General features: G+C 34.9%; 5 protein-coding genes across 8 annotated transcripts; all 5 read left to right on the plus strand.

Annotated features, from left to right (window-relative positions):
• The first annotated feature begins 1,615 nt into the window (after nt 1-1,615).
• On the plus strand, nt 1,616-6,201 carry LOC116126782 (pyruvate kinase, cytosolic isozyme). 3 transcript variants are annotated; one of them, XM_031412452.1, is made up of 4 exons: nt 1,616-1,695; nt 2,007-2,292; nt 3,635-4,096; nt 5,120-6,201. In XM_031412452.1, exons 2-4 carry the CDS (start codon nt 2,035-2,037, stop codon nt 5,930-5,932), a joined length of 1,533 nt encoding a protein of 510 aa, XP_031268312.1. In that variant the 5' UTR covers nt 1,616-1,695; nt 2,007-2,034; the 3' UTR covers nt 5,933-6,201. The 3 variants fall into 3 exon arrangements, with proteins under 3 accessions (XP_031268312.1, XP_031268313.1, XP_031268314.1); XM_031412453.1 differs by having other exon boundaries at nt 1,642-1,729; XM_031412454.1 differs by lacking the exon at nt 1,616-1,695 and adding an exon at nt 1,705-1,806.
• A 1,965-nt stretch (nt 6,202-8,166) lies between these two features.
• Nucleotides 8,167-11,694, plus strand: LOC116126779 (alpha-galactosidase 1-like). Of its 2 annotated transcripts, XM_031412446.1 has the most exons (16): nt 8,169-8,356; nt 8,444-8,648; nt 9,102-9,160; nt 9,271-9,327; nt 9,436-9,470; nt 9,582-9,685; nt 9,812-9,887; nt 9,981-10,039; nt 10,134-10,199; nt 10,302-10,385; nt 10,469-10,533; nt 10,648-10,730; nt 10,811-10,901; nt 11,009-11,058; nt 11,156-11,296; nt 11,423-11,694. In XM_031412446.1, exons 2-16 carry the CDS (start codon nt 8,485-8,487, stop codon nt 11,513-11,515), a joined length of 1,227 nt encoding a protein of 408 aa, XP_031268306.1. In that variant the 5' UTR covers nt 8,169-8,356; nt 8,444-8,484; the 3' UTR covers nt 11,516-11,694. The 2 variants fall into 2 exon arrangements, with proteins under 2 accessions (XP_031268307.1, XP_031268306.1); XM_031412447.1 differs by lacking the exon at nt 10,134-10,199 and having other exon boundaries at nt 8,167-8,356.
• An 85-nt stretch (nt 11,695-11,779) lies between these two features.
• On the plus strand, nt 11,780-15,212 carry LOC116126778 (alpha-galactosidase 1-like). Its single transcript, XM_031412445.1, has 16 exons — nt 11,780-11,856; nt 12,623-12,818; nt 12,921-12,979; nt 13,082-13,138; nt 13,222-13,256; nt 13,347-13,450; nt 13,558-13,633; nt 13,721-13,779; nt 13,885-13,950; nt 14,017-14,100; nt 14,179-14,243; nt 14,326-14,408; nt 14,477-14,567; nt 14,646-14,695; nt 14,767-14,907; nt 14,987-15,212. Exons 1-16 carry the CDS (start codon nt 11,847-11,849, stop codon nt 15,077-15,079), a joined length of 1,269 nt encoding a protein of 422 aa, XP_031268305.1. The 5' UTR covers nt 11,780-11,846; the 3' UTR covers nt 15,080-15,212.
• A 2,434-nt stretch (nt 15,213-17,646) lies between these two features.
• LOC116126803 (alpha-galactosidase 1-like) lies at nt 17,647-20,717 on the plus strand. Its single transcript, XM_031412482.1, has 18 exons — nt 17,647-17,700; nt 17,777-17,835; nt 18,048-18,131; nt 18,226-18,255; nt 18,383-18,441; nt 18,564-18,620; nt 18,706-18,740; nt 18,830-18,933; nt 19,021-19,096; nt 19,173-19,231; nt 19,308-19,373; nt 19,444-19,527; nt 19,622-19,686; nt 19,783-19,865; nt 19,947-20,037; nt 20,122-20,165; nt 20,253-20,393; nt 20,469-20,717. The coding sequence occupies exons 1-18, from the start codon at nt 17,647-17,649 to the stop codon at nt 20,571-20,573; spliced, it is 1,296 nt and encodes a 431-aa protein (XP_031268342.1). The 3' UTR covers nt 20,574-20,717.
• Nucleotides 20,718-21,447: 730 nt separating this feature from the next.
• Nucleotides 21,448-24,638, plus strand: LOC116126794 (alpha-galactosidase-like). The gene is made up of 15 exons (XM_031412473.1): nt 21,448-21,622; nt 21,753-21,811; nt 21,912-21,968; nt 22,047-22,081; nt 22,376-22,479; nt 22,575-22,650; nt 23,030-23,088; nt 23,192-23,257; nt 23,381-23,464; nt 23,537-23,601; nt 23,690-23,772; nt 23,865-23,955; nt 24,030-24,079; nt 24,162-24,302; nt 24,406-24,638. The coding sequence occupies exons 1-15, from the start codon at nt 21,462-21,464 to the stop codon at nt 24,490-24,492; spliced, it is 1,218 nt and encodes a 405-aa protein (XP_031268333.1). The 5' UTR covers nt 21,448-21,461; the 3' UTR covers nt 24,493-24,638.
• Nucleotides 24,639-24,668: the final 30 nt, after the last annotated feature.

Consider the following 24,668-nt stretch of genomic DNA (forward strand, 5'->3'; position numbering starts at 1 on the left):
GGAGGATATTAGTATAAGAAGTTAGTTTGGTATTGGTAGTTAAAGGAAGGTCATTCAACTTACGGGAGGATATCAGTATAGAAGACAGCTTGTTGGAGTTTAGTATACTGATAGGATGTACGCAGGGTTGAGTTTGTAATGTTGGAAATATAGAAGGGTTGTGTTTGTAAAACAAAGTAAAAGGATAATAAAGAAACGATGACGTTTTTAGATTTGTGTAATATAATAGAATATCTGTTATATAAGTCATCGTTCTCCTATGTAACAAACTAACAAAAACATAATACACGTTCATGTGTTTCTGGTGAATTGTTAACCCATCTTTTTCTCTCTAGTTTATTTCTTGTTTTTCTAGATCTTTCTTGTTTCTTGATAAAAACCTTCATAATTAAATTTATTATTATATTATTTTTTAATATTGATTATTATAAGCCCCCTACATTTAACAACGTAGCAAAAACAATCCCATAATAAAAGTTTGGAAAATTAACAAAGTACCCCTACCAACCTAGCCATTGCCAGTCGCTGGCAACCATCGTAGGTTGCCGACAGTCGGCAACCTAACGGAGCACAGAAGGCAGGAAATGGTCTCCGTGCGCTGTATGGTAGAAATGGCCAAACGTGACAGATCTGGCCGTTGACGGTTAGATTTAACACAATTTGATCGGAAATGGCCATATTAGCGCACGACGGCCATTTTCGACCTTCCATGCGTCGTTCCAGTGGCTGACCGCGACGGTGGTTGTTGGCGGTAGGTGGGTGGGGGTGGTGGCTTGGGTAGGCTGCTATTTGTTTTGAATTCAAGGGTAATTTTGTCCAAAAAGTTAATTAATTGGGATGAAATAGTAAAAGTCATATTTATATAAATAAATTTAAAAATAAGGGCATTGTTATCCTGAAATTTTATTAATAAGGGATATAATTATAACAAAAAAAGATAACCTTGATAATATTAAAATATCTAAGAAAATGAAAATAATCAGATTACCTCCAATATTATCAATAATAATTATTATTGGTATTTACATATCCTATATAATGACTAAATATAATAATCAAATAATATAAACTTAACTCAATAATCCCACATTACCATGACTTTTGAAAAGAGATGGCTTGTTTTGTTTTCTTCTCTTAATCACAACAAAAAACCGGCGGCTATGGGGCGCACACAGACAACAACAAACAACAGTAGTATAACCATTGTCTTTCTTTGTGCTTACTCTTTTAAGTTTTAACACATAACATGCTAATCTTACTTTTCATATTATTATTTTAAAGACTTCACACTATCTTGATGTTATATGCAAAAATCTTTATCCAAACTATCTTCAACCCTCAACTGCAATTATAATATCAGTAATGTTAAACGACAAATTTTTTTTACAAAGATTTCTATGAATTTTACAAATTTTTTTATAATATACCCTCGTGGGCCTAAACGGTGGGGAAATGACATGTGACCCCTCAAGGTTCTTAAAAAGTAACAAATGGATACACAGATTTCGAGAAGCGTGTGCCTCAACGTTAAACATCTTGCAACTTGTTCACATCCATCTCCATCCACGTATTCATAGCTGCCCACAGTTTAATCAATCCTACCAACTAAAATTTCCTTGCTTTAGCTACTACACTCCTACTAGTCACCTTACAAAAACATAACCAGGACCTTCGGTTCTGAACTGTTTCGACTCGGTCAGTCTTTTCTTCATCTCATTTCTGCTACTGGGTATCATTTATTTCTATACAAAGTTTATTCTTTTTACTCAAAAATTCCTTCTTTTTGGTCCACTGATTTGGGATTTGGTACTGTGTGAATCTATCTCTTTTACTTGTAGATTGGATCTGTTTGTTTTGATTCTTCTTCTTTGTACCGAGATGTTGAGAGTGTCTATAGCTATGATTCTGTGTTTGGTATCTGTGAAAATTAAGTATTTAAAATGAAAATATGATGAGATTTGGTGGGTTGTTTTTCAAATTTTAAAGTTCCTGTTTCTGATTTGCAGGTATATCTGTAATTGGTTAAGTTAAATCATGGCGAACATAGACATAGAGGGAATCTTGAAGGGAGTTCCAGATGATGGGCGAGTTCCTAAAACCAAGATTGTTTGTACTCTGGGTCCCGCTTCACGTTCAGTCCCGATGCTTGAGAAGCTTTTGAAGGCTGGTATGAATGTTGCTCGTTTCAATTTCTCTCATGGTACTCATGAGTATCATCAGGAGACTTTGGACAATCTCAAAATTGCCATGCAGAACACCCAGATCCTTTGTGCCGTTATGCTTGACACCAAGGTCTCTCATTTCGTTACTTTTCTTCCCCTGTGTTAGCTTACCTGCTATTGTCTGTCCGTGTTGGTTCAATATTGTTTTTATTGAATTGGATAATGGACTATTTGTAGATATTGCAAAGGTGTGGGATGGAGGGATGAGCTGATGAGTTGCTTATTAGAAAACCAATTCAGCTACTGTTAATGTATGCAGATTGGTAAATGTGGCTGACATGGATAGTTGAAGTTTGGTTGATGAAGGCTTTATAATGAACTTTAAACAAATAATTTCACATAGTTTCCCTGATTTGTGAACTTGGTTGAATTAGTTTCCCTCTTAACGTCTCATGTACTAGATTTGCCTGCCTTTAGTACTTCTTAAACTTATCTTTGTTTTCCACCTGTGAAAGAGAAGGCTAAGCTTGAGCTAGGCTTATTAGATCATTGATAAGCTTGATGGCTTGCCTTTGAAAGAGAAGGAACATTCCCTTCGCTGTGCTTGCAGAATGTTACCTCTATATTTCATTGAAGTGTGGGTTGAGAGAAATATCAGAACTTTTTGAGTAGCACTCAATCATGGGGTTCAAAACTGGTATTTAGAGGAGTTTATTTTCTTGGAACTTCATCTCCATTAAATCTGGTTTTTCCATTTCTGCTTTGAATTTATTGGATGTGCTAGATTAAGTTGTTAGTTTTCTTTCCTTTTTGCCTTTTCCTATTTTGTTTGCTTGGTTCTCTCTTATACTTCCTAAGTGGCATTCTCCCCTCACCTCCTTCCTTCAAATTGAGTGTCTGTTAATTATTGATGTTGCATGAGGAGCTGTATAGAAACTTTGATTGTTTCGTTCACTAAACATACTGATAGTGCTTAGTACATAGTCCATTACCATTAATAATTGAGCGTTGCAAGATATTTGATTTATGAAGATGGTTGTGTAAATAGTACACACACACACACACACACGTTTTCTGCGTGAATTGGTGGGAAAGAAAATCTTAGTTGTAAAAAATAAATAAGTGGTGAAAGATATTTGATTTATGAAGATAGTTGTATAAAAAGTATATACACACTCTCTTGTTTTCTGCATGAATTGGCGGGTAAGAAGATCTTAGTTGTGAAAAATAATTGAATAGACAATGATACTTGTTACTTATATTGCTTGCCTACCCTGCTCTACATTTTAATTATCATCATCCCTTTTCTGCACAAATATTGCATATATCCTAGCTTTTCTTTTGGTGTGCTATAACTCAAAATGTGTGCTATCGAATATTTATATACAAAGTCTGCTTCAAGTCTTTATAACTAATTAGATTTGTCATCATTAACTATTCTAAGTGCATTTCATTTCCTCTATTGGTTATAGGGACCTGAGATCCGAACTGGTTTCCTAAAGGATGGAAAACCTATACAACTACAGGAAGGTCAGGAAATTATTGTAAGTACTGATTACACCATCAAGGGTAATGAGGAAACGATTTCCATGAGCTACAAAAAGCTGCCTGTTGATGTGAAGCCTGGAAATACCATCCTATGTGCAGATGGCACCATTACCCTTACTGTTTTGTCATGTGATCCAAATGCTGGAACTGTGAGGTGTCGTTGTGAGAACACTGCAATGCTAGGCGAGAGAAAAAATGTCAATCTTCCTGGTGTTGTGGTGGATCTGCCCACACTAACAGACAAGGATAAGGAAGATATCCTCCAATGGGGTGTTCCAAATAATATAGATATGATTGCTCTATCATTTGTCCGGAAGGGCTCAGATCTTGTCAACGTTCGTAAGGTCCTTGGGCCCCAAAACAAGCATATACAGTTAATGTCAAAGGTATGCTGTTTCTTAATATTTTTTAACATTCAGGTTGCTCATTTATTTAGCTAACATAGGCTAATAACATAGCTCCATGCATGGATGTGTTTATGTTTTGATTGGTATTATTTTTATCACTGCAATGAGGATTTAGGGCTTGGGGACTGCATATTGTTTGTGAGGGGTTGGTGCAATTATAACTTGAATTGACCTAGTAAAATGGTCTGTCAACCAAATGTATCTGATGATTATTGTGTTTATAAGATGCCCTTTCTTTTATTTGTTCCTTTTTTTTTGATAAGTACTTGGCAAATTATATTAAAGAAAAGAGAAATAGGTTCATTAGTGGACTAGAAATGCACATAATTATCAAAAAGTTGGAGATGGGGAAAATCTATACATGCGAGTGACTAAAACTCTTTCAACTTTTATTTTTTTCTTAATTCACATTTTACATGCTGACCTGAAAAGCCTGGTTTTTCGTTTTGAACCGGTTTTCCCTTTTTTCTTTTTTATAAAACTTATTTTTTTTTAATTTTTTCCTAAATTAAATTGTAAATATAAACAATATATATCCAAATAAAAATTAAACATTCATATATATCCATTGACCGCTACTAACAATACATTAAAAATTGATACAAATAAAAGCTCGAAATGAAATTATTTTTTTATTATATATATATATAAAACCGGTTCAAAAAACTGGTTTCGGTTAACCGTTTTTAATTTTTTCTCAAACCGGTAATCCAGTTTTTTGAATTTTTCGAACCGTAACCAAACCGTTTTTTCGGTTAACCGGTTTTCGGTTCGATTTTTGCATTTTTTTGAACACCCCTAGCCCCAAGCATGATAAGCTTTCTATTTAACAGCTTACTTTTGTTCCTTTAAAAGAAATCATTTTTGCTGATGTGACCACTTGTTTGGTAGCTCTGGTTTTTATGTTCATTTTCTGCTGTTGAATTTACTGTGTGATTCTCTATAGCAGGTGTTATCCTTTGGTGGTTAACTAATATTTAGTTTGATATTTGATTTTCCTAGGTTGAAAACCAGGAAGGAGTTATCAACTTTGATGAGATCTTGCGTGAAACTGACTCATTTATGGTTGCTCGAGGTGATCTTGGAATGGAGATTCCAGTTGAGAAGATTTTCTTGGCACAAAAGATGATGATATACAAGTGCAATCTTGTGGGCAAGCCTGTGGTCACTGCAACTCAGATGCTTGAGTCAATGATCAAATCTCCCCGGCCAACTCGTGCTGAAGCTACTGATGTTGCAAATGCAGTTCTTGATGGCACAGATTGTGTTATGCTTAGTGGTGAGAGTGCAGCTGGAGCATATCCAGAGATTGCTGTGAAGATCATGCGTCGAATTTGCATCGAGGCAGAATCCTCGCTTGACTATGCGGCTATCTTTAAAGAGATGATAAGATCAACTCCTCTACCTATGAGCCCATTGGAGAGTCTTGCGTCATCAGCTGTCAGAACAGCTAATAAGGCTAGAGCAAAACTCATTGTTGTGCTAACACGTGGTGGTACCACGGCCAAGTTGGTTGCCAAGTACAGACCGGCTGTTCCAATCCTATCTGTCGTTGTTCCAGTCGTGACAACTGATTCATTCGACTGGACCTGCAGTGATGAATCCCCAGCAAGGCATAGCCTGACATATAGGGGCTTGATTCCTATCCTGGCAGAAGGATCTGCAAAGGCCACTGATGCAGAATCTACTGAAGTGATTTTGGTAGCTGCTATGAAGTCAGCAACAGAGAAGGGATTGTGCAAGCCTGGTGATTCAATTGTGGCACTTCATCGTATTGGAGGAGCTTCTGTTATTAAGATCTGCGTAGTGAAATGAAGTGGACTATGCAAATACCTTGAATAGCTTCAAGAGGCAGTAAGGCCATGGATTTTATTATATGCTTTGGAAATCTCTTTATGCTTATGCTATGGTACCTTAGTAGTAGTGGAGGATTCAAATATTTCCTGTATGACCTGAGCTGTTTTACAGAGTACTCTTTTGATTATTTTGCCTTTTCCTATGTTTTTAACTAGCTAATGTTGTCGTACATTTTTATGTACGATTGTTACCTAAATAAAATCCAGGGTTTGTTTTTTTTTGTAGCATTTGTGGCTATGGTATTGCCTTTCAATAATACTGCATTGTTTTAAAATCCGGATCGGAGGACAGCCTGTTTTGTTGCTTGGGTCATGGGTCAATTTTATTTTTAAAAAATTACATATTAATCTTTTAAATTTTAATATATTAAAAAATTCCTCTAAAAAAGTTTAATTAAACCCTAAAATTTGTATTTATTTAAAAAAGGCCTCAAAAATTACTAATTAATTTTTAAACTTTTAACGTATCTCTAAAACATCCTTATAAAATTATAAAATAACCTTTATAATTTTGAAATGTTATAAAAAGCCCCTTAAAACCTGAACTAGACCAGAGAAGCTATCGGGCCGGTCTAGTTTTTAAAACAGAGAATAATAGTGCACTTATAAAGTAGAATAGTCCAGTTTTGTAACTCAAGGTTGATTTGTTGATGCCATATTAAAGATGAAATGAAGAGATAAACAATGTAATTATGTATAATCAGTTGATGCGTTTGCTAAGTAAACAAAGATGAGATGTTTACTTTGTAAGGGAAGCATTATTCATTGCTATTGCAATTATGTCTTTTGAATGATCGCAAACCTTGACAAATATTTAAAGGTTCAATTGACAAATCTAAAGACAGGGCTTTTTTGTCAAGAGGGATCTCTTTGACAAATCTAATAGTATTTTGTCAGGCTTTAATAAACGTGTGCCTAACGGCGAACATACAATATTAATAAGTGTTTGTATTTAATTAGTTTATAATATGATCTTTTATTTACTATTTATTTGCCTATGATCAGAATAAAGGAAATATAATAAACTGGAATATGCTTTGGGATAACACACATGGTTGACTAGTAAGAGAAAATAAATCTTGTTTTGCTCAAAAAGCTAATATATTAATTCAGAAAATTATAACCTTCCATATCCTGGGGCCCTTATGAGATCCGGGTCAGAATTTGCATGCTTCTTCTCCACTTCAATGTTCTGAAAAAAATCATTTTTAAATTGAAGACTTGATGATGAATTATGGGTATCTTCCACGTGTACAATATGAATAATCAACTTGATGTGGTGGTCCTTGGCCTTAAGCATGGCAATGGCATAATGGTATTTCAAAATCTTTGGCCAACTTTTCTATCATTTGATGTAACCTGGACCTGGTCCATGTAAAACCCACATTTATTTTCTATTAATAGGTCAAAAAATGGTGTGGAATATGAATGGTTAAGTAATTAATTCAAAGCAAATTTATAATGACCAGTCGTTTGAGAGAAGCTCTTCATTTTGTGACCGACATATAAGAGTTGACTAGTTGATGAACGTACTCTTGGTTTGCATATGCTTTTTCCCTACTTTCACTTACTTGAGTTAGGCTCTTCTGCATAGATTTTCCCTTTAGAATATTAATATTGGTAATTGACATGAATTTGTGAATGATTATTTGTATATTAAGTTGATCTGCCATGCATGCATGCATGAATATTAACAAGAGAATATTGCTGGTTAAAAGCTCAGATGAAGGCTCTAGAGTTTAAAGCTCTGAGAATCCCACTTTCACTTGCACAAATTGTAACAGATGAGATATTGCAAGAAGACAGAATTAAAAGGAAGTGGCTTTTCTTGTCTTTAACGGCAAAAGCACAACCCCACACAGTACAAAGAGCTGGCTGGTGGGATCAAAGTGGGGTTTCTTATAAACTTTAAAGCAGCAGCTGTCAATGATACCAGACCTTAAAAGATTGCAGTAAACATGCACACATACATACAAATTTATCCAGTCAAAATATATAATTAATATATTTGAAGATACACATGCTTTGCCTTTCCCAATCAATCAATCAATTAATGTAATTGTCCTTATCTCCCCAAATTTTATAATTTGAGTAATGTATTAGTCACTGGGTTTTATCCTGATGACCTCTTGGTAGGGGAAAAAAAAAAATTTCTTTTTAAGGATTATAACTTCCCTTTTAAATAATTATACATACAATGAATCAATTATGGGGTCCGAAGATTTTAGATTCTGAAACAGATCAGTCATTATACTGATGTGTAGTAAAGAGTGATAAGAAAATTGGTGATTGTAAATTTGGCAAATGGGTTTGTGTTTCTTTTGAAAGGGATTTGCTTTAAATTACTAATATAATGGAGGATTTGTTATGAATAACGATGAGGGTAAATTTGGTATAAAAAGATTATGTAATGATCTTGTTAAATCTATATAAGTATATATAATTGCATTGTGACTTCTTGACTCCTCAGGCTTTATTCACTGGATTGCTTAGCTTTGGTACTGGCTTCATATGGAGACTAAAAGGCTTGATGCTTCGCTTGTGAAGTTGATGTGTGTGTTGCTTTCACTGTTATCTTCATTTATGGTGTTGAGTTTTGCTTCACCAGATGCCAACTTCAATGACTACAGGCGTAATCTTTTAGCAAATGGCCTTGGCATCACTCCTCCCATGGGGTTTGTTCATTCTCTCTCTGTTTCTCTTTCTTCTTGTTCTTGTGCTACACTGTTTTTCTTCAGATCATATCAAGCCTCTCCTTTTTTTAAGGAAAGTTTTTGGCTTTAGTTTGAAACTTATAGAATAGTCATTGCTTTGGTGTTTGCCGCATACCCTTTACTTATCAAACCAATTAGCGGCTATATATGAACAAAGATTTGATTTTTCCTTAAATTTGCTAATGTGATCATCACTGCTCAAAGAATTTTCAATGAGCATTCGGTATATAACGAATAGAAACAATATTTTCATTTGAAGAAACCTCAATGGATTGAATTTGCTTTCCATTATGTTGTATTGATGATTTTTTAGTTGTATTCCACCTTTTAAAATAATCCCCAGATGCAAAATTAAATTTAGATATGACAGGCTGAAAATGTAACTGAAAATACTGCTGTTCTCCTTTTCTGCAGATGGAATAGTTGGAATCACTTTAGCTGCAACATTAATGAGAATGTCATCAAACAAACTGGTAAGTTCTCCTTAAACTCTTTTTTCTTCTTTTGTAATTCTCAAGCCCAGATTCTTGGTTAAGAAGATTTATAACACAGAGATTTATAAGCTGTTTATTTGGTTTGACAGCTGATGCTTTGGTTTCCACTGGTCTATCCAAGCTTGGTTATACCTATGTTAACATAGGTATGTTGCAATTATGTTTCAAATTCTCTCTTTCTGGCAAGTTTTTTTGTTCTTTCCATTATTGACATAACTTGCTAACACTGGAGTGCATTATCTCCTTTTCCTTAGATGATTGTTGGGCAGAAATATATAGAAATGACAAGGTGTGGTTTGTTTTGTTTTTAGTTGTAAATTTTTTTTTAAAAAAAAAAATTGTTTAAGTTTTCATAAAAGAAAAATGAAGCAGCACTGAAACTAAGAAATACTAATTGCAGGGTGAATTACTGCCCAAGAACTCAACATTTCCTTCTGGTATTAAAGCTCTGGCAGACTATGTTCACCGCAAGGGGCTTAAGCTTGGTATATATTCAGATGCAGGGTAAAATAATGACGTCAATACATCATGATACAAACTTGTATTACATAGTTGTTGGTAAAATTTTATATATCCTTGTTATGAAAATTACCAAGCACATTTATATATTCATTTCCATCTATTTCGCAGTTATTTTACTTGCAGCAAAACTATGCCTGGTTCACTTGGTCATGAGGAAGAAGATGCGAAAACCTTTGCCTCATGGGTATAATATTTAGTGTTCAGTTTTCCATTTTGGATTCTATATTTTGTCTAGCTCATACCACAAATGAATTAATACTATGCACTTTCTGGGCAGGGTATTGATTATCTAAAGTATGACAATTGTAACAATGATGGAACAAAACCAACTCTCAGGTAATGAATCAAATATACAATCAAAGTGCTTATTGTTCTTCTCATTTTCAGTTGAATGTGCAGTAATATGTTCCATTATCTTGTTTAAATGTAGATATCCTATAATGACCCGAGCTTTAATGAATACTGGCCGTCCCATTTTCTTTTCACTATGTGAATGGTAACGATATATTTCTGATGACAATATATTCTTTTACCTCCTGAGTTGAGTGTTTCCATGTCTTTATTCTTGATTTAACATATTATTCTTAATGTAATATAGGGGAGACCTGCACCCTGCTTTATGGGGGTTTAAGGTAGGAAATAGCTGGAGAACAACTAATGATATTGCTGATACATGGGACAGGTAAAGACTTATTTTCAGAGTTTGAGTTTGGTTATTTAAGATGTTAGTCAGAATGTTATAAGTTCTCTGTTTTTCTTTGGCAGCATGATGTCTAGAGCAGATATGAATGAAATTTTTGCTGAGCTTGCAAGGCCTGGTGGTTGGAATGGTTAGAAATTCTGAGATCCTCACAGTCTTTCACCAATATAGAAATGGAAATGATTTTCAGCTAGAGGTTTATCTTCGCTTTCAAAATTTATTTATAAGTGTTGCATTTCAACAGATCCTGATATGCTAGAGGTGGGAAATGGAGGGATGACAAAGAATGAATATATCGTCCACTTCAGCATATGGGCCATTTCCAAGGTATAGTAGACTTTTCTTTCCCTTGAACCAAAATGTTTTGCGGGAGCTTCTGTTGGCTTATGATTAAGTGGGCATTGCAGGCTCCCCTTCTTCTTGGCTGTGATGTGAGAAACATGACAAAAGATACAAAGGAAATTGTAGCCAATAAAGAGGTCATTGCTGTTAACCAAGGTATCTTATAAGAATCTGTTCATAAATAGTGTTATGCATCTTTAGGTGAATAAGTGTGCTTTTCTGGACTGCCTAGATTTAGATTTTCGGTTACTCATATGTTACAGATTCACTTGGCGTTCAAGCAAAGAAGGTTAGATCTGAAGGCGATCAAGAGGTAATGTGTATTTGTAAACTTCTTTATGGAACTGTTGTGCGCTTTGCTTCCTGCAGAATTAATAAGCAAACTATCATTTTTGTCTTGGCTTTAACAGATTTGGGCAGGACCTCTTTCAAACTACAGGGTGGCTTTACTGCTTGTAAACCGAGGTCCAATACGTTATTCTATTACGGCCAACTGGGATGACATTGGAATCCCTGAAAAAAGTGTTGTTGAAGCTAGAGATCTCTGGGAGGTATTGTTCAGCTACAACATTTGGACCTTAGAATATTTATTTTCTTCTATCTGTGCTTTTTTGTTTTCTTGCATGAGTGATTTACTCCATTGGACTTGAGTGCTAATATGTGTATGTTTTATGCAGCACATGACATTGAAAACCAAATTTGTTGGGAATCTGACCGCCACTGTGGAGTCTCATGGATGCAAGATGTATGTGTTGAAACCAATTGCTTAAGTGTTGACTTTGCTTACACAATTTGCAGAACATGTATGATGCAAATGGTCTCTTCTAGTTTTGATTGAATGGCATCAAAGCTATGTGGCACCCATGACACTAGAGACTAATAATTAATATAAGTTTGGAAATAATTAATATACGTTTGGAAGAAGCAAAGCTCTTCTTTTTCTGATGCATATTAAGATGAAATGCTGTTTGAATGTCATATTGTTGGCAATACATCTTGCCAGCTCCAAACACCAAAACTCGCGGAATTTTTGGCGTCCTTAAATGTTGAAGTTGATTAAAGCATTTTAAAAATTGGCAACCACACCAGATTTGAAACTGAATGTATCAGGGTACGTACTGCTTAAGGTTCTCTTGCAGGAAATTGGTTTTTCTGTTGTTGAAACTGTCTGCACTCTCATTTTACCTTCTTTAACATAGTTAAAATGGTAAATGGTTTGTCATGGATTGATAATAGAGCAGCAAGCTAACTGCCCCATGTCTTTCCTCCGATCGGTAGAAGATGTGTCCTGTTATGAACATTCAAGAGAATATAATCAAGTGCAGAAGTTTAACCGAATAGAATAAATGAATTAGAATGGAAAAGAGTAAACAATATAATGATCAAAGAAAACAACAATCAAAAAGGTGAATTTAGATGCAGCATACACAATTTTTTGGAGCATTTGCAAGAAATTTGCTAAAGCTCATTGCGATCTGCAAAAGTGCTGACAATTAAACTCCTTTTATTGTGCTTCTACCTATATTAACGTTCCATGAAATTCCTTCGTCATTGAAACTATAGACAAGTTCCTACTATTCCATATATATTAAATATTTGGTTAATTTTATGTAACTAACTTAAAATTAGAATAGATATTACGATACTGGAGTTTGAGATTTGGAAGGATAATCAGTATCCCGATAAAGCTGGAGGAGTGAAATTGATTAGAGTTAAATCCTTAAAAGTTCATCAAATAAAATCATCCAATAATAATCCCTGATATTATGTTAACAGCTATCGTCAAGAGTAGTGTCTTTGAAGACTATAAGTACCACTGTTATTTCACTCACAAACTGAACCACACTTTCTATTTTCTCCTTGTTCCTTTGATTCAGAAGAGACTGTGGAAATGGATACTTTACCCTTGAAAGCGTTATGTTTGCTAGTAATAGTGATTGGTGTTTCCTCGTCCGGATCGACAATGATGGAGGAGTCGAAGTTGAAGGTGTTAAGCAGCAAATTTAAGTATCATAATCATGCACACAGGCGAAATTTGCTTGACAATGGACTTGCAAGCACTCCTGCCATGGGGTTTGTAGTAACTTCATTCTATTCATGATTTTGTTTCTTTAGTTCTTAGAACAAGCTAAAAATGAACTGAAAGAGCTGGCTTTATCTTTTTCTTCTTCATAGGTGGAATAGTTGGAATCACTACTGGTGCAGTGTTAATGAGACTATCATCAAAGAAGCAGGTAAGTTTTTCCATAACCTTCATTTATTTCCTTTAATAAACAAGTTACTCAGTGCTCTTGATTGTACTAACAGTTTTGATTTTATTTTACTTGGTTTGACAGCTGATGCTATTGTCTCCAGTGGGCTAGCCAAGCTTGGATATAAATATGTTAACATAGGTATTTTTCAACTACTGTCTTTATTGTATTATTGTAATTGATGTAAGTGCTAATCAAAGAGTGAACAATCTTTATTTTCTTAGATGATTGTTGGGGTGAACAAGATCGTGATAGCAAGGTATTATCTATTTCTATGTTCCTTATGTTGATCTCTATTTGCATATAACAAAGAAAGTGAAATGGTATTAAAGAAGAACATTAATTTCAGGGAAATTTAGTGGCTAAAAATACTACATTTCCATCTGGTATTAAAGCTCTGGCAGACTATGTTCACTCCAAGGGGCTTAAGCTCGGAATATACTCAAGTGCAGGGTAACATCGCTAAGTCTATTGCATTCTCTACCCCCTATATTTTATTGATTTTTATTAGCTAAGCGGTGGCTTTATCTTCAATTTTTTTTTTTTTTTCCGTTTTGCAGGACTTATACTTGTAGCAAGCAAATGCCTGGTTCACTGGGTTATGAGGACCAAGATGCTAAGGCCTTTGCCTCATGGGTATGAACTGTGTTCATATTTCATCTTGTTCTCTATTTTATTACTGTATTTCCACCCAAAACATTAATTAATTCACTTACTGTACAGGGTGTTGATTATTTGAAGTATGATAATTGTTACAATGATGGAACAGAGCCAACGGTCAGGTAAGTTAAGTCATATATAAATATATGCATATTCCAAAGTAATTTTTCTTTCCAGTCCTCATTTAAGCTTGTTGTTATAATCGATGTGTTATATTCTTTTTGTAGATACCCTGCAATGACTCGAGCATTGATGAATGCCGGACGCCCTATCTACTACTCTTTATGTGAATGGTACTCATTAACAGTGTTCCTAATCTTTTTTTTTAAATCTTGGTTTAACATATTCTTGCATTGCAGGGGAGATCGGCACCCTGCTACATGGGGTGCTATAGTTGGAAATAGCTGGAGAACTACTGGTGATATTACGGATTCATGGGATAGGTAAAATTTAATAACTTAAATTTGGTTATCGAAGACATTGGTCATCATATATTTAAGTTTTTTCTTCTTCTTTGGCAGCATGGTCACAAGAATAGACTTGAATGAAGCTTATGCTGAGTATGCAAGGCCTGGTGGTTGGAATGGTTAGCTTTTCTAAATAATGAAAATCTTTGATCCTTTCAGAAATGAATACTTCTCAGATAATATTGTGTTATTTCTGAACAGATCCTGACATGCTTGATATTGGAAATGGAGGGATGACAAAAGATGAATATATTGTGCACTTCAGTTTATGGTCCATTTCCAAGGTATTATATTTGAATTGGACACATGGCTTCAAGTCTTCTGTTAGCTTGTGATTTAATTGATATTGCAGGCTCCCCTTCTCCTCGGATGTGATCTGACAAGTATGACTGCAGATACATTAGAAATCATTGGAAATAAAGAGGTCATTGCTATTAATCAAGGTGATTAGATTTCTTCTCAATAAGAGACTTATCTAGATATTGATTTCATGTTGCTGATGCGTATAGCAAATGTATCAGATCCGCTTGGGATTCAAGCAAAGAAGGTTAGGTGGATGGGTGATCAAGAGGTAAAATTATTAACAACTCTTTCTTGTTTAGGCTTGTGGTTGTATTCATATTGTTGTTTTGGGTTGCACAGGTTTGGGCAGCTCCCATTTCAGGCTACAGGTTTGCTGTAGTGCTGGTGAACAGAGGTCCTTGGCGTTACGCCACCACCGCCACATGGGAAGACATTGGAATTCCTGAGGGTACTGTTATTGAAGCTAGAGATCTGTGGGAGGTAATTTTCAGCTACCATTTACAACACATTTGTTGTGTGTTTGTGCGGTTCTAATTTCCTTAAATCTTTATTTATGCAGCACAAGAACTTGCCAATGCAATTTGTAAGCAACATTACAGCTATGGTGCCTTCTCATGGGTGCAAGATGTATCTGTTGAATCCTGTTGGCTGAGAGATCTCTTCCGAATTCAGATGCTCTAGACATATTATGATTTGTAATTGGTCTCTTCTAGTTTTGAAATTAGTAATAGGTAGTGACTTTTTTTTGTTAATTTATTTTCTGGAAATTAATTGTTAATGAAAATTCAGATAAAGAAATTCCCATTGTTTTAGTTATCAGTAAGGTTGCTCCATTTTTAAGTTCATAATGTTATGTAACTTTAATTCTCTAATAAATGGAAGTAATGAAAAAATGTTCTGGTGAATTCAAATTCATGAGGGGTTTTCTTGGGTTTTAATTTGAAGTAAAGCTAAGGCATTTGGTTTCAGAATGACCAACGTCCGAATAGTCATCCTGAAAGGTTGCAATTAACTAATAGTATTGAGGCACCATTATCTTTCATTTTAATGACATTAGAGTTGTCTTGCAAGCAACAAGCACCACAAAATCATCTCCCTTTGAGCTGCCGAAAATTTAGCTTCTGTAAAATGTTTTATTTATTTATTTATTTTTGTTTTTGAAGCTGTATGTTTCCCCATGAGATTATCCACTTTGTAAATCAGACAAGGCATGCAGTTTAAACTAGTAATAAAATATGAAGACAGACTACACTTATACTTAAGTGTGTGTTTCCAAAACAAGATTACGAAGAAGGCAAGTTTGGTTGCAGTTGTAGTTTTTTGAATGAAGTACATGATTCCTAATCCTAGATGCATACTCGGAAATATCTATTTCAGAAAACTAAAAGGAAATTGTAAAAATAATTCTCTCTCACACCTCATCCCTCAACCTTAATATACAATAGCCCTGATCAGCACTCTACCAACAACAAAATTCAATCCACTAAATAAGTGTTACATAAATCAGTTTAGTTTTAGTTGTTGAAAAACTGGTTGTCAACTAAAAGAAATATCAGCATTAGATCCTATTTGAGATTATTATGGTTTTTGGATAATATGAAAAATACTGTTCATTTGGTGCTTTCTGCAATGGTTGCTTTTCATATTGCATCAGGGTTTCGATTGTAGAAGTTTATCCATGAAGAAATTAAAGCTTAAAAATTTAAGTAGCCATGAAAAGCGAAGGTCTCTGCTAAAAGTTTCAGTTCAACTGATATCATCTCCTCGTAAAAAAAAGAGCATTTAATAAATGGTCACAAAAGCAGTCAGAATCAGAATCAGAATCAGAATCATCGCCACCCTATTCATGGGGCAAAAGACAAGGCAGAAATGGGACTGGTCCCTTAATAATAGAGGGACACTCACCCACATGCCAGACCCCACCAAATTATATGATATGATATCTTCTACCTTGAACAGAATTATGTGATTTTATCTCTAGCAGAAAGTAATACCTGTTTTATGATCTTATAAGATATCTCTTAATCTCTGTGCTTCAGTTCATCGTAAATATTATATTTCTTATTTATATGGAAATCCCGATATGGTTGGTGATTTTAGAATTAAAATGGATAATTACCGAAGCCGAAGCTAGAATTATCCATTAATATTGTTTTATTTCTATAATAATCATAACAAATTATTATTTGATACTCAAAAGATGTGAGTCTGAGTCTTAACTCTCTATAAATAGCTGTGTAATTCCTCTCACTCCACTCATTCCTCTTCTGTTTGATCAGTAACAAAAGAAGAGAACAGTAACATAAGTAGAAATGGAGAGGAAGTTGACATGTTGTTTATTATTAATATCATTAATGGTGATTGCGGTGACCTCATCAGGAGCAAAAATCATAAAGAAGCCCCCAAATACCAAGTTTCACTACTACAGCGAACGCCTCAGGCGAAATCTGCTTGCAAATACCCTCGGCCTTACTCCTCCGATGGGGTACTTTTCATATTTATGTATACTTTTGCCATATTGATTAGTTCAAATATCTGATTATGTGTTGTTCTTTATAGGTGGAATAGTTGGAATCACTTCAACTGCAATGTTAATGAAACTATCATCAAAGATGCCGGTAAGTTTTGATCTGGGGTTCCTCAAGTTTTGCAAGAACAGAAATTTGTATTTAAATTTTTGTTAACATGTGCCTCTAAAAGGACTCCTTTAAATTAATTTATATTTGTTTTGTATTTTCAGCTGATGCTCTGGTTTCCTCTGGTCTCGCCCAGCTCGGATATACCTATGTCAACATAGGTAAGTTGTTATTTATATTTATATTTCATCTTCTCCTTTATTGACATAAGTGGTAATCAAAGAGTGTCATGTTTTGATTTCTCAGATGATTGTTGGGCCGAAAAAGTTCGTGATAAAAATGTATGTGTTTTGTTTACATCTTTCTTTGTGTTTTAAGTTTATACAGAATAAGAAAATGAGCTGAACTGAAGAAATAATTTTGATTCCAGGGAAATATAGTGGCTAGAAACACTACGTTTCCATCTGGCATAAAAGCCCTTGCAGACTATGTTCACAGCAGGGGGCTTAAGCTTGGGATTTATTCCAGTGCTGGGTAACATCTTTACTATTGAAAAATGAATATTCCTTTTAATCAAAATTGGAAACTGAGCACATAGGTGCATTTCCATCTATTTTTCAGGTTTTTTACTTGCAGCAACACCATGCCTGGCTCACTTGGTTACGAGGAACAAGATGCTAAGACCTTTGCCTCATGGGTATTGCTATTTATAATTATTTGAATTTCATTATGTCTCATGCCACATACTTATATATAATTCACTTTCTGTGTAGGGCATTGATTATTTGAAGTATGATAACTGTTACAATGATGGAACAAATCCAACTGCCAGGTGAATAAATATATCTTCAAATATAAATTGTGTATGCATGTGGCTCTAACATCTTTACTTTACCTCGTTTGTGTAGATATCCTGCAATGACCAGAGCTTTAATGAAGGCTGGTCGCCCTATCTACTACTCTCTATGTGAATGGTAGTCCTCGTTCTCTGTGAAAATTTATCTCCCAAATCTTTTTTCTATTGAACTTTTTCTTCATATATAGGGGAGACATGCATCCTGCTACATGGGGTTTCCGGGTAGGAAATAGCTGGAGAACTACTGGTGACATCAGTGATAACTTTGACACGTAAATACATGGATTCAGAATTTCAGATCAGTTTGAGTTTCTTTGTTTCAGATGCTGTTCATTTTATTTATAATAATTTTTCATTCTTTGGCAGCATGATGAATAGAGCAGATATGAACAATATGTATGCTGACTATGCAAGGCCTGGTGGTTGGAATGGTTATAATNTCCAATGGGGTACTTTTCATATTTATGTATACTTTTGCCATATTGATTAGTTCAAATATCTGATTATGTGTTGTTCTTTATAGGTGGAATAGTTGGAATCACTTCAACTGCAATGTTAATGAAACTATCATCAAAGATGCCGGTAAGTTTTGATCTGGGGTTCCTCAAGTTTTGCAAGAACAGAAATTTGTATTTAAATTTTTGTTAACATGTGCCTCTAAAAGGACTCCTTTAAATTAATTTATATTTGTTTTGTATTTTCAGCTGATGCTCTGGTTTCCTCTGGTCTCGCCCAGCTCGGATATACCTATGTCAACATAGGTAAGTTGTTATTTATATTTATATTTCATCTTCTCCTTTATTGACATAAGTGGTAATCAAAGAGTGTCATGTTTTGATTTCTCAGATGATTGTTGGGCCGAAAAAGTTCGTGATAAAAATGTATGTGTTTTGTTTACATCTTTCTTTGTGTTTTAAGTTTATACAGAATAAGAAAATGAGCTGAACTGAAGAAATAATTTTGATTCCAGGGAAATATAGTGGCTAGAAACACTACGTTTCCATCTGGCATAAAAGCCCTTGCAGACTATGTTCACAGCAGGGGGCTTAAGCTTGGGATTTATTCCAGTGCTGGGTAACATCTTTACTATTGAAAAATGAATATTCCTTTTAATCAAAATTGGAAACTGAGCACATAGGTGCATTTCCATCTATTTTTCAGGTTTTTTACTTGCAGCAACACCATGCCTGGCTCACTTGGTTACGAGGAACAAGATGCTAAGACCTTTGCCTCATGGGTATTGCTATTTATAATTATTTGAATTTCATTATGTCTCATGCCACATACTTATATATAATTCACTTTCTGTGTAGGGCATTGATTATTTGAAGTATGATAACTGTTACAATGATGGAACAAATCCAACTGCCAGGTGAATAAATATATCTTCAAATATAAATTGTGTATGCATGTGGCTCTAACATCTTTACTTTACCTCGTTTGTGTAGATATCCTGCAATGACCAGAGCTTTAATGAAGGCTGGTCGCCCTATCTACTACTCTCTATGTGAATGGTAGTCCTCGTTCTCTGTGAAAATTTATCTCCCAAATCTTTTTTCTATTGAACTTTTTCTTCATATATAGGGGAGACATGCATCCTGCTACATGGGGTTTCCGCGTAGGAAATAGCTGGAGAACTACTGGTGACATCAGTGATAACTTTGACACGTAAATACATGGATTCAGAATTTCAGATCAGTTTGAGTTTCTTTGTTTCAGATGCTGTTCATTTTATTTATAATAATTTTTCATTCTTTGGCAGCATGATGAATAGAGCAGATATGAACAATATGTTTGCTGACTATGCAAGGCCTGGTGGTTGGAATGGTTATAATTCTGAAACTTGGAAATTTTGGCTTATGAAGAAATAGTTTCAGCAAATTGTTTAACTCATTTTTAGAGATTTATTCAATGTTTGAACAGATCCTGATATGCTTGAAGTTGGAAATGGAGGAATGACAAAAGACCAATACATTATACACTTCAGTCTATGGGCCATGGTTAAGGTATGATATGTTTCATTTAGACTCATGCTTGCGTAAATTAATGCATCGAGCTGTTAATTCATGATTTAATTGGTGTTGCAGTCTCCCCTTCTCCTTGGCTGTGATTTGACGAATTTGACTCAACAAACATTAGAGATTATTGGCAACAAAGAAGTCATTGCCATTAACCAAGGTAATCAGACTTTTATTTACTCTTAACAGTTTCTTTTCTATTCAATAAGACTTAATATAGATAACATGCTTTTTTATGTAACAGATCCACTTGGGGTTCAGGCAAAGAAGGTTAGGGAAGATGCTGAGGTAAATTTTCCCACTGAAATTTTAGCCAACTATTTTTTATTTTATTTTTGACTGATTAACTATGATTTATATTTTTCCTTGAAACAGATATGGGCAGGACCTCTTTCAGGCTATAGATTTGTGGCACTCCTAGTCAACCGAGGTACATGGTCTACTAATATCACAGCACATCTGGAAGACATTGGAATTCCCCCAAAAACTAAAGTTCAAGTTAGAGATCTATGGGAGGTATTTGGCCTGTTTATTTAATTTTATTTATGTTCATTTGTCTGGCTTCTAATGTGTGTTATTTTTAATGCACAGCACAAGACACTGGAAGAAACAGCGACAATGAACCTGACAGCTAGTCTGGGTGCTTATGGAAGCAAGATGTATCTGTTGACGCCTCTTAAGGAGCAGTCATCTTAATTATATCTAACTTCAGGAATTTTCATTTTCTTTTGATGTAATAGGTCACTAGATTTTAGATTGAAATTAGCTAATAATTGTAAGGCATTTTACGTGGATTTTATTGTTAGTGACGATTTGGAAGAAGTTAAGTTTTCCATTTTTTTAGTGCATAATGTTTTAAGTTTTGGTATTTACTGTTGGCTTCAAATTTTGTGGAATGGTGAATTATTCTAGTTAATTATCACAAAGATTGCTATAGTTAATGAGTAAAAAGAAATAATGTTGAAAGAATTTGCCACTCAAAACCTTAGAAATAAGAGGCTACAGGTTCCCTGATTAGACTCATCTCAGACTTCTTACATTGAACATTTCTGAAACCTACTTTTCTTGTTTTTTCATGTTAAAGTAAATCCATTTCCACATACGCTCAGGCTCATCATCAATGTCGAAAGCATATTACATGCACATTCTTGATAAGATCTCCTGCCATTTTGTCGCCAGGACATATAAGACAGTTGTTAATTCTTCAGGCAAATATTGCCTCGATTGCCTCGGCAGCTTATAATATGTGAACAATATAAGAGTTATATGAATACACATAAACAAAGAAGTAAAACTGGCATATGCATTTAACCATAGATTTCAAGTATTTTACCAGAAAAGACAATGATATGGTCGACTAGCCCAAGGGACAAGACTTACACTTTGTCCAATAGTTGTGAATAAGGATATAAAAAATTACTCCAAGGAACCTGATTCATATGATTCATAATTTGGAGCTTTCATGTCGTTTTCACTTTGACTGCCGGCATGCCTCTGTACAACTTCGTAAACTTATACTGAAACTTCACTATATATCTCCTCTCTAGTTATAACTTGCTTTAACAGAAAACTGAACAGCTTCTCATGGCCAATGGTGTGACTTCTTCTCTCCTTTCAGTGTTTATTTTATGTACGATTTTAACAGTAGCAGTCAGCCATGCTGCTCGTTTGAGGAAACTCGGTGAAGTAGAGGAAACAAGAAGGAACTTGCTAAACAATGGTCTTGGTCATACTCCTCAAATGGGGTGAGCTTACTTATCTCAAGATTTTTTTCTGCGTATGATGTTGCTGTACCATCATTTGATGTCAAAATAATGCAACAAAGAAAAAAAAAATTTCTAAAAGAGCATGAATAATTTATTTTGATGCATGCAGATGGAACAGTTATAATCACTTTCCTTGCAAACTCAGTGATGAACTAATTCGCCAGACTGGTAAAATTATTTTACAGCTTGAAGTTGGTTGTCCCTTACTCTTTTTCCCATAGATATTCTTGCCATTGTTCTGAGTCGTTTCTCTTCATTTGTGATGCAGCTGATGCAATGGTTTCTAGTGGACTCGCTGCCCTCGGATATGAATATATTAATTTAGGTAATTTTTCTTCTTGATAAGTAAATAGGATACAATACAAGTATCAATTTCCTTTGTTCTAACTTTGTTTTTGAGCAGATGATTGCTGGGCAGAATTGCATAGAGACTCCAAGGTACAAAACCTCTCATGTTCCATATCGTTTGTGATATGTCCACACATATTCTTTGAATTTGGGGTCTAGTGTCTGTCACCTTCTTCCTGATTTATAGGTGTTATGGAAAGATTCCCCAGAGTCAAAACTTTTGAGATTTTTGGATCTATCATTAAAACCTTCTGGATTTAGAATCAAGTTAAATTCATATTTTCTAGATTCACAAGCTCATTTAGTTTCACGGGAAGCATTTGTACTGTTGCTTACACTCTTTAGAATGTGATCTCTGGTTGTCCTAATCTTTCGGGTATGCAGGGAAACCTGGTGCCAAAAGCTTCTATTTTCCCCTCTGGCATGAAAGCTCTCGTGGATTATGTCCACAGCAAAGGGCTAAAGATTGGGATTTATGCTGATGCAGGGTACTGATCATATATCATCTCTTATTATTAACTAAACATAAAATTTTGTTTATTTTATAAACTAGTGGCCATTAGCCTATTGGTTGTTTTTTCAGGACAATGACTTGTGCCAAGACAATGCCAGGGTCTCTTGGTTACGAGGAACAGGATGCCAACACCTTCGCTTCTTGGGTATGTTGAACTAACCATATTCTAAGGTCAAATAAAGTCTACATGTTCGAAACTTTTTCTATCTTTAAATAGAAATAGTGATGTTATTGTTAAATATACTGATTGCGCTGTTAACTTATGCTCTCAAGCTGTAGCATGTTGTCTCTTGCAATTTAGCTCCATTTGGGGCATGTTGTCAGTTAATCCACCGATACAATCGTTTGCATTCTTTAATTTCTACCTACTAGAATATGTGTATATTTAACTCTTAATAGTTAATATTAGTGCTTTTATCTTTTATGAAATCGCTTTCGAAGTAACACATCCTGACATGCATCATATATATTTAATCACCTGTGGGGTTGATTTTTATTTTTTTAATCTCTTGATGGTTATTTAGGGAATTGATTATCTGAAATACGATAATTGCCACAACAATGGAGTGAGCCCACAAGAAAGGTATAGCTATAGAAACTCTGAAATATGCATAATACATTAAACTGCTTCCCTGATCTGGTCAAGTTTTATTCACATATACAATTACTATTGGCGTTGGTGACAGATATTCCAAAATGGGCAAAGCTCTACTAAACACTGGAAGACCCATATTTTACTCTCTTTGTGAATGGTATTCTTTTTTCTATTTTCATTCTTAAATATTATTCATATTTTTTAAACCAAGTAAGAATGTGTTTTACTATAGGCCAAGCATATACATGACATAAAGGAAACAAAATTTGTGCATATGCAGGGGCCAGGAAGACCCTGCAACATGGGCACCTGACATTGGAAACAGTTGGAGAACAACTGGAGATATCAAAGATTCTTGGGATAGGTAGTTTTCTTTTATTCTTCCGAAATCAAAGAGAGTAGGCAAAACATGAAATTGATGATTCTGTTTCTGCAGTATGACATCGCGTGCTGATCAGAATGACCAATGGGCATCTTATGCTGGACCGGGTGGATGGAATGGTTAGAGGCAACTATATTATACATGTCAATCTACTTTATATTACCAGCTCATGTTATTAGATTTTTTACATTGCTGCTGAATCTTTAGACCCTGACATGCTTGAGGTGGGCAACGGAGGAATGTCAACAGAAGAATACCGCTCCCACTTCAGCATTTGGACTTTAGCAAAGGTGCTTGATTGATCATATTTAAGGACAATTCACATACACCTGGTGTTGACCCTCTCTAAATGGCTATATATTTTTTGTCAATGATTCCTTAGGCTCCCCTTATCCTTGGGTGCGATATTCGCTCCATGGACAAGGACACATTGGAGTTGATTACCAACGAGGAGGTCATTTCTGTTAACCAAGGTTAGTCTTTTGATCACCATATATCATACATTTAAATGTATTATATTTACTCTGACCACATGACATTGAAACAGATAAACTTGGAATTCAAGGAAAGAAGGTGAAGAAGACTGGAGATTTGGAGGTAATTAAGTGTGTGCATCTTATAACAATGTTTGCAACTGATTTGTAGTTCGTCATATTAATAAATGCTTCTAAGTTTCCAGGTCTGGGCTGGTCCTCTAAGTGGCAATAGGATAGCAGTAATATTGTGGAACAGAGGATCTTCCAAAGCCACCATAACAGCTGACTGGAGTGACATTGGCCTCAAATCATCAGCAGTGGTTGATGCTCGAGATTTATGGGCGGTCTGACTCAACAAACTTCTTATGTTTTTTTTATCAATTTTGTCACTAACACATCCATGCATTAGATCCTAATTAACTTGTGTGTTTTGATTTGATTTTGCAGCATTCAACTACTCACTCTGTTAAGAATAAACTTGAGGCAAGTGTTGAATCCCATGCATGCAAGATGTACATCCTCACGCCACAATAGAAAGCGTCGAAATTTCATCTATATGATCAATCCTTCCCTCTTGATCAACATGTGAAAGAAAATAATGTAATTTGGCAGGTTGAATTGCAAAATACAGTAACATTTATTACTTATGTGTATGCACTTTGAAGTGTTTTAACCGTCCTTGGCTCTATTTAATTGGAATTATATTGTCT

Source organism: Pistacia vera, unplaced genomic scaffold (assembly GCF_008641045.1).
Source record: "Pistacia vera cultivar Batoury unplaced genomic scaffold, PisVer_v2 Contig184, whole genome shotgun sequence".
Lineage (NCBI taxonomy): Eukaryota > Viridiplantae > Streptophyta > Magnoliopsida > Sapindales > Anacardiaceae > Pistacia > Pistacia vera.

What these genes read in the sequence shown, in the direction of transcription:
- LOC116126778 (XM_031412445.1), top strand. An exon ending in GGAATATACTCAAGTGCAGG is followed by an intron (nt 13,451 to 13,557) that starts GTAACATCGCTA and finishes TCCGTTTTGCAG; the next exon opens with GACTTATACTTGTAGCAAGC. An exon ending in ATTACGGATTCATGGGATAG is followed by an intron (nt 14,101 to 14,178) that starts GTAAAATTTAAT and finishes CTTCTTTGGCAG; the next exon opens with CATGGTCACAAGAATAGACT.
- LOC116126794 (XM_031412473.1), top strand. Translation starts at nt 21,462, where the DNA reads ATGGCCAATGGTGTGACTTCTTCTCTCCTTTCAGTGTTTATTTTATGT. An exon ending in GGTCATACTCCTCAAATGGG is followed by an intron (nt 21,623 to 21,752) that starts GTGAGCTTACTT and finishes TGATGCATGCAG; the next exon opens with ATGGAACAGTTATAATCACT. An exon ending in AATTGCATAGAGACTCCAAG is followed by an intron (nt 22,082 to 22,375) that starts GTACAAAACCTC and finishes TCGGGTATGCAG; the next exon opens with GGAAACCTGGTGCCAAAAGC.
- LOC116126803 (XM_031412482.1), top strand. Translation starts at nt 17,647, where the DNA reads ATGCCTGGCTCACTTGGTTACGAGGAACAAGATGCTAAGACCTTTGCC. An exon ending in AACTATCATCAAAGATGCCG is followed by an intron (nt 18,442 to 18,563) that starts GTAAGTTTTGAT and finishes TTGTATTTTCAG; the next exon opens with CTGATGCTCTGGTTTCCTCT. An exon ending in CTAAGACCTTTGCCTCATGG is followed by an intron (nt 19,097 to 19,172) that starts GTATTGCTATTT and finishes CTTTCTGTGTAG; the next exon opens with GGCATTGATTATTTGAAGTA.
- LOC116126779 (XM_031412446.1), top strand. Translation starts at nt 8,485, where the DNA reads ATGGAGACTAAAAGGCTTGATGCTTCGCTTGTGAAGTTGATGTGTGTG. An exon ending in GAATGTCATCAAACAAACTG is followed by an intron (nt 9,161 to 9,270) that starts GTAAGTTCTCCT and finishes TTGGTTTGACAG; the next exon opens with CTGATGCTTTGGTTTCCACT. An exon ending in AAATATATAGAAATGACAAG is followed by an intron (nt 9,471 to 9,581) that starts GTGTGGTTTGTT and finishes TACTAATTGCAG; the next exon opens with GGTGAATTACTGCCCAAGAA.
- LOC116126782 (XM_031412452.1), top strand. Translation starts at nt 2,035, where the DNA reads ATGGCGAACATAGACATAGAGGGAATCTTGAAGGGAGTTCCAGATGAT. An exon ending in CCGTTATGCTTGACACCAAG is followed by an intron (nt 2,293 to 3,634) that starts GTCTCTCATTTC and finishes TATTGGTTATAG; the next exon opens with GGACCTGAGATCCGAACTGG. An exon ending in ATATACAGTTAATGTCAAAG is followed by an intron (nt 4,097 to 5,119) that starts GTATGCTGTTTC and finishes TGATTTTCCTAG; the next exon opens with GTTGAAAACCAGGAAGGAGT.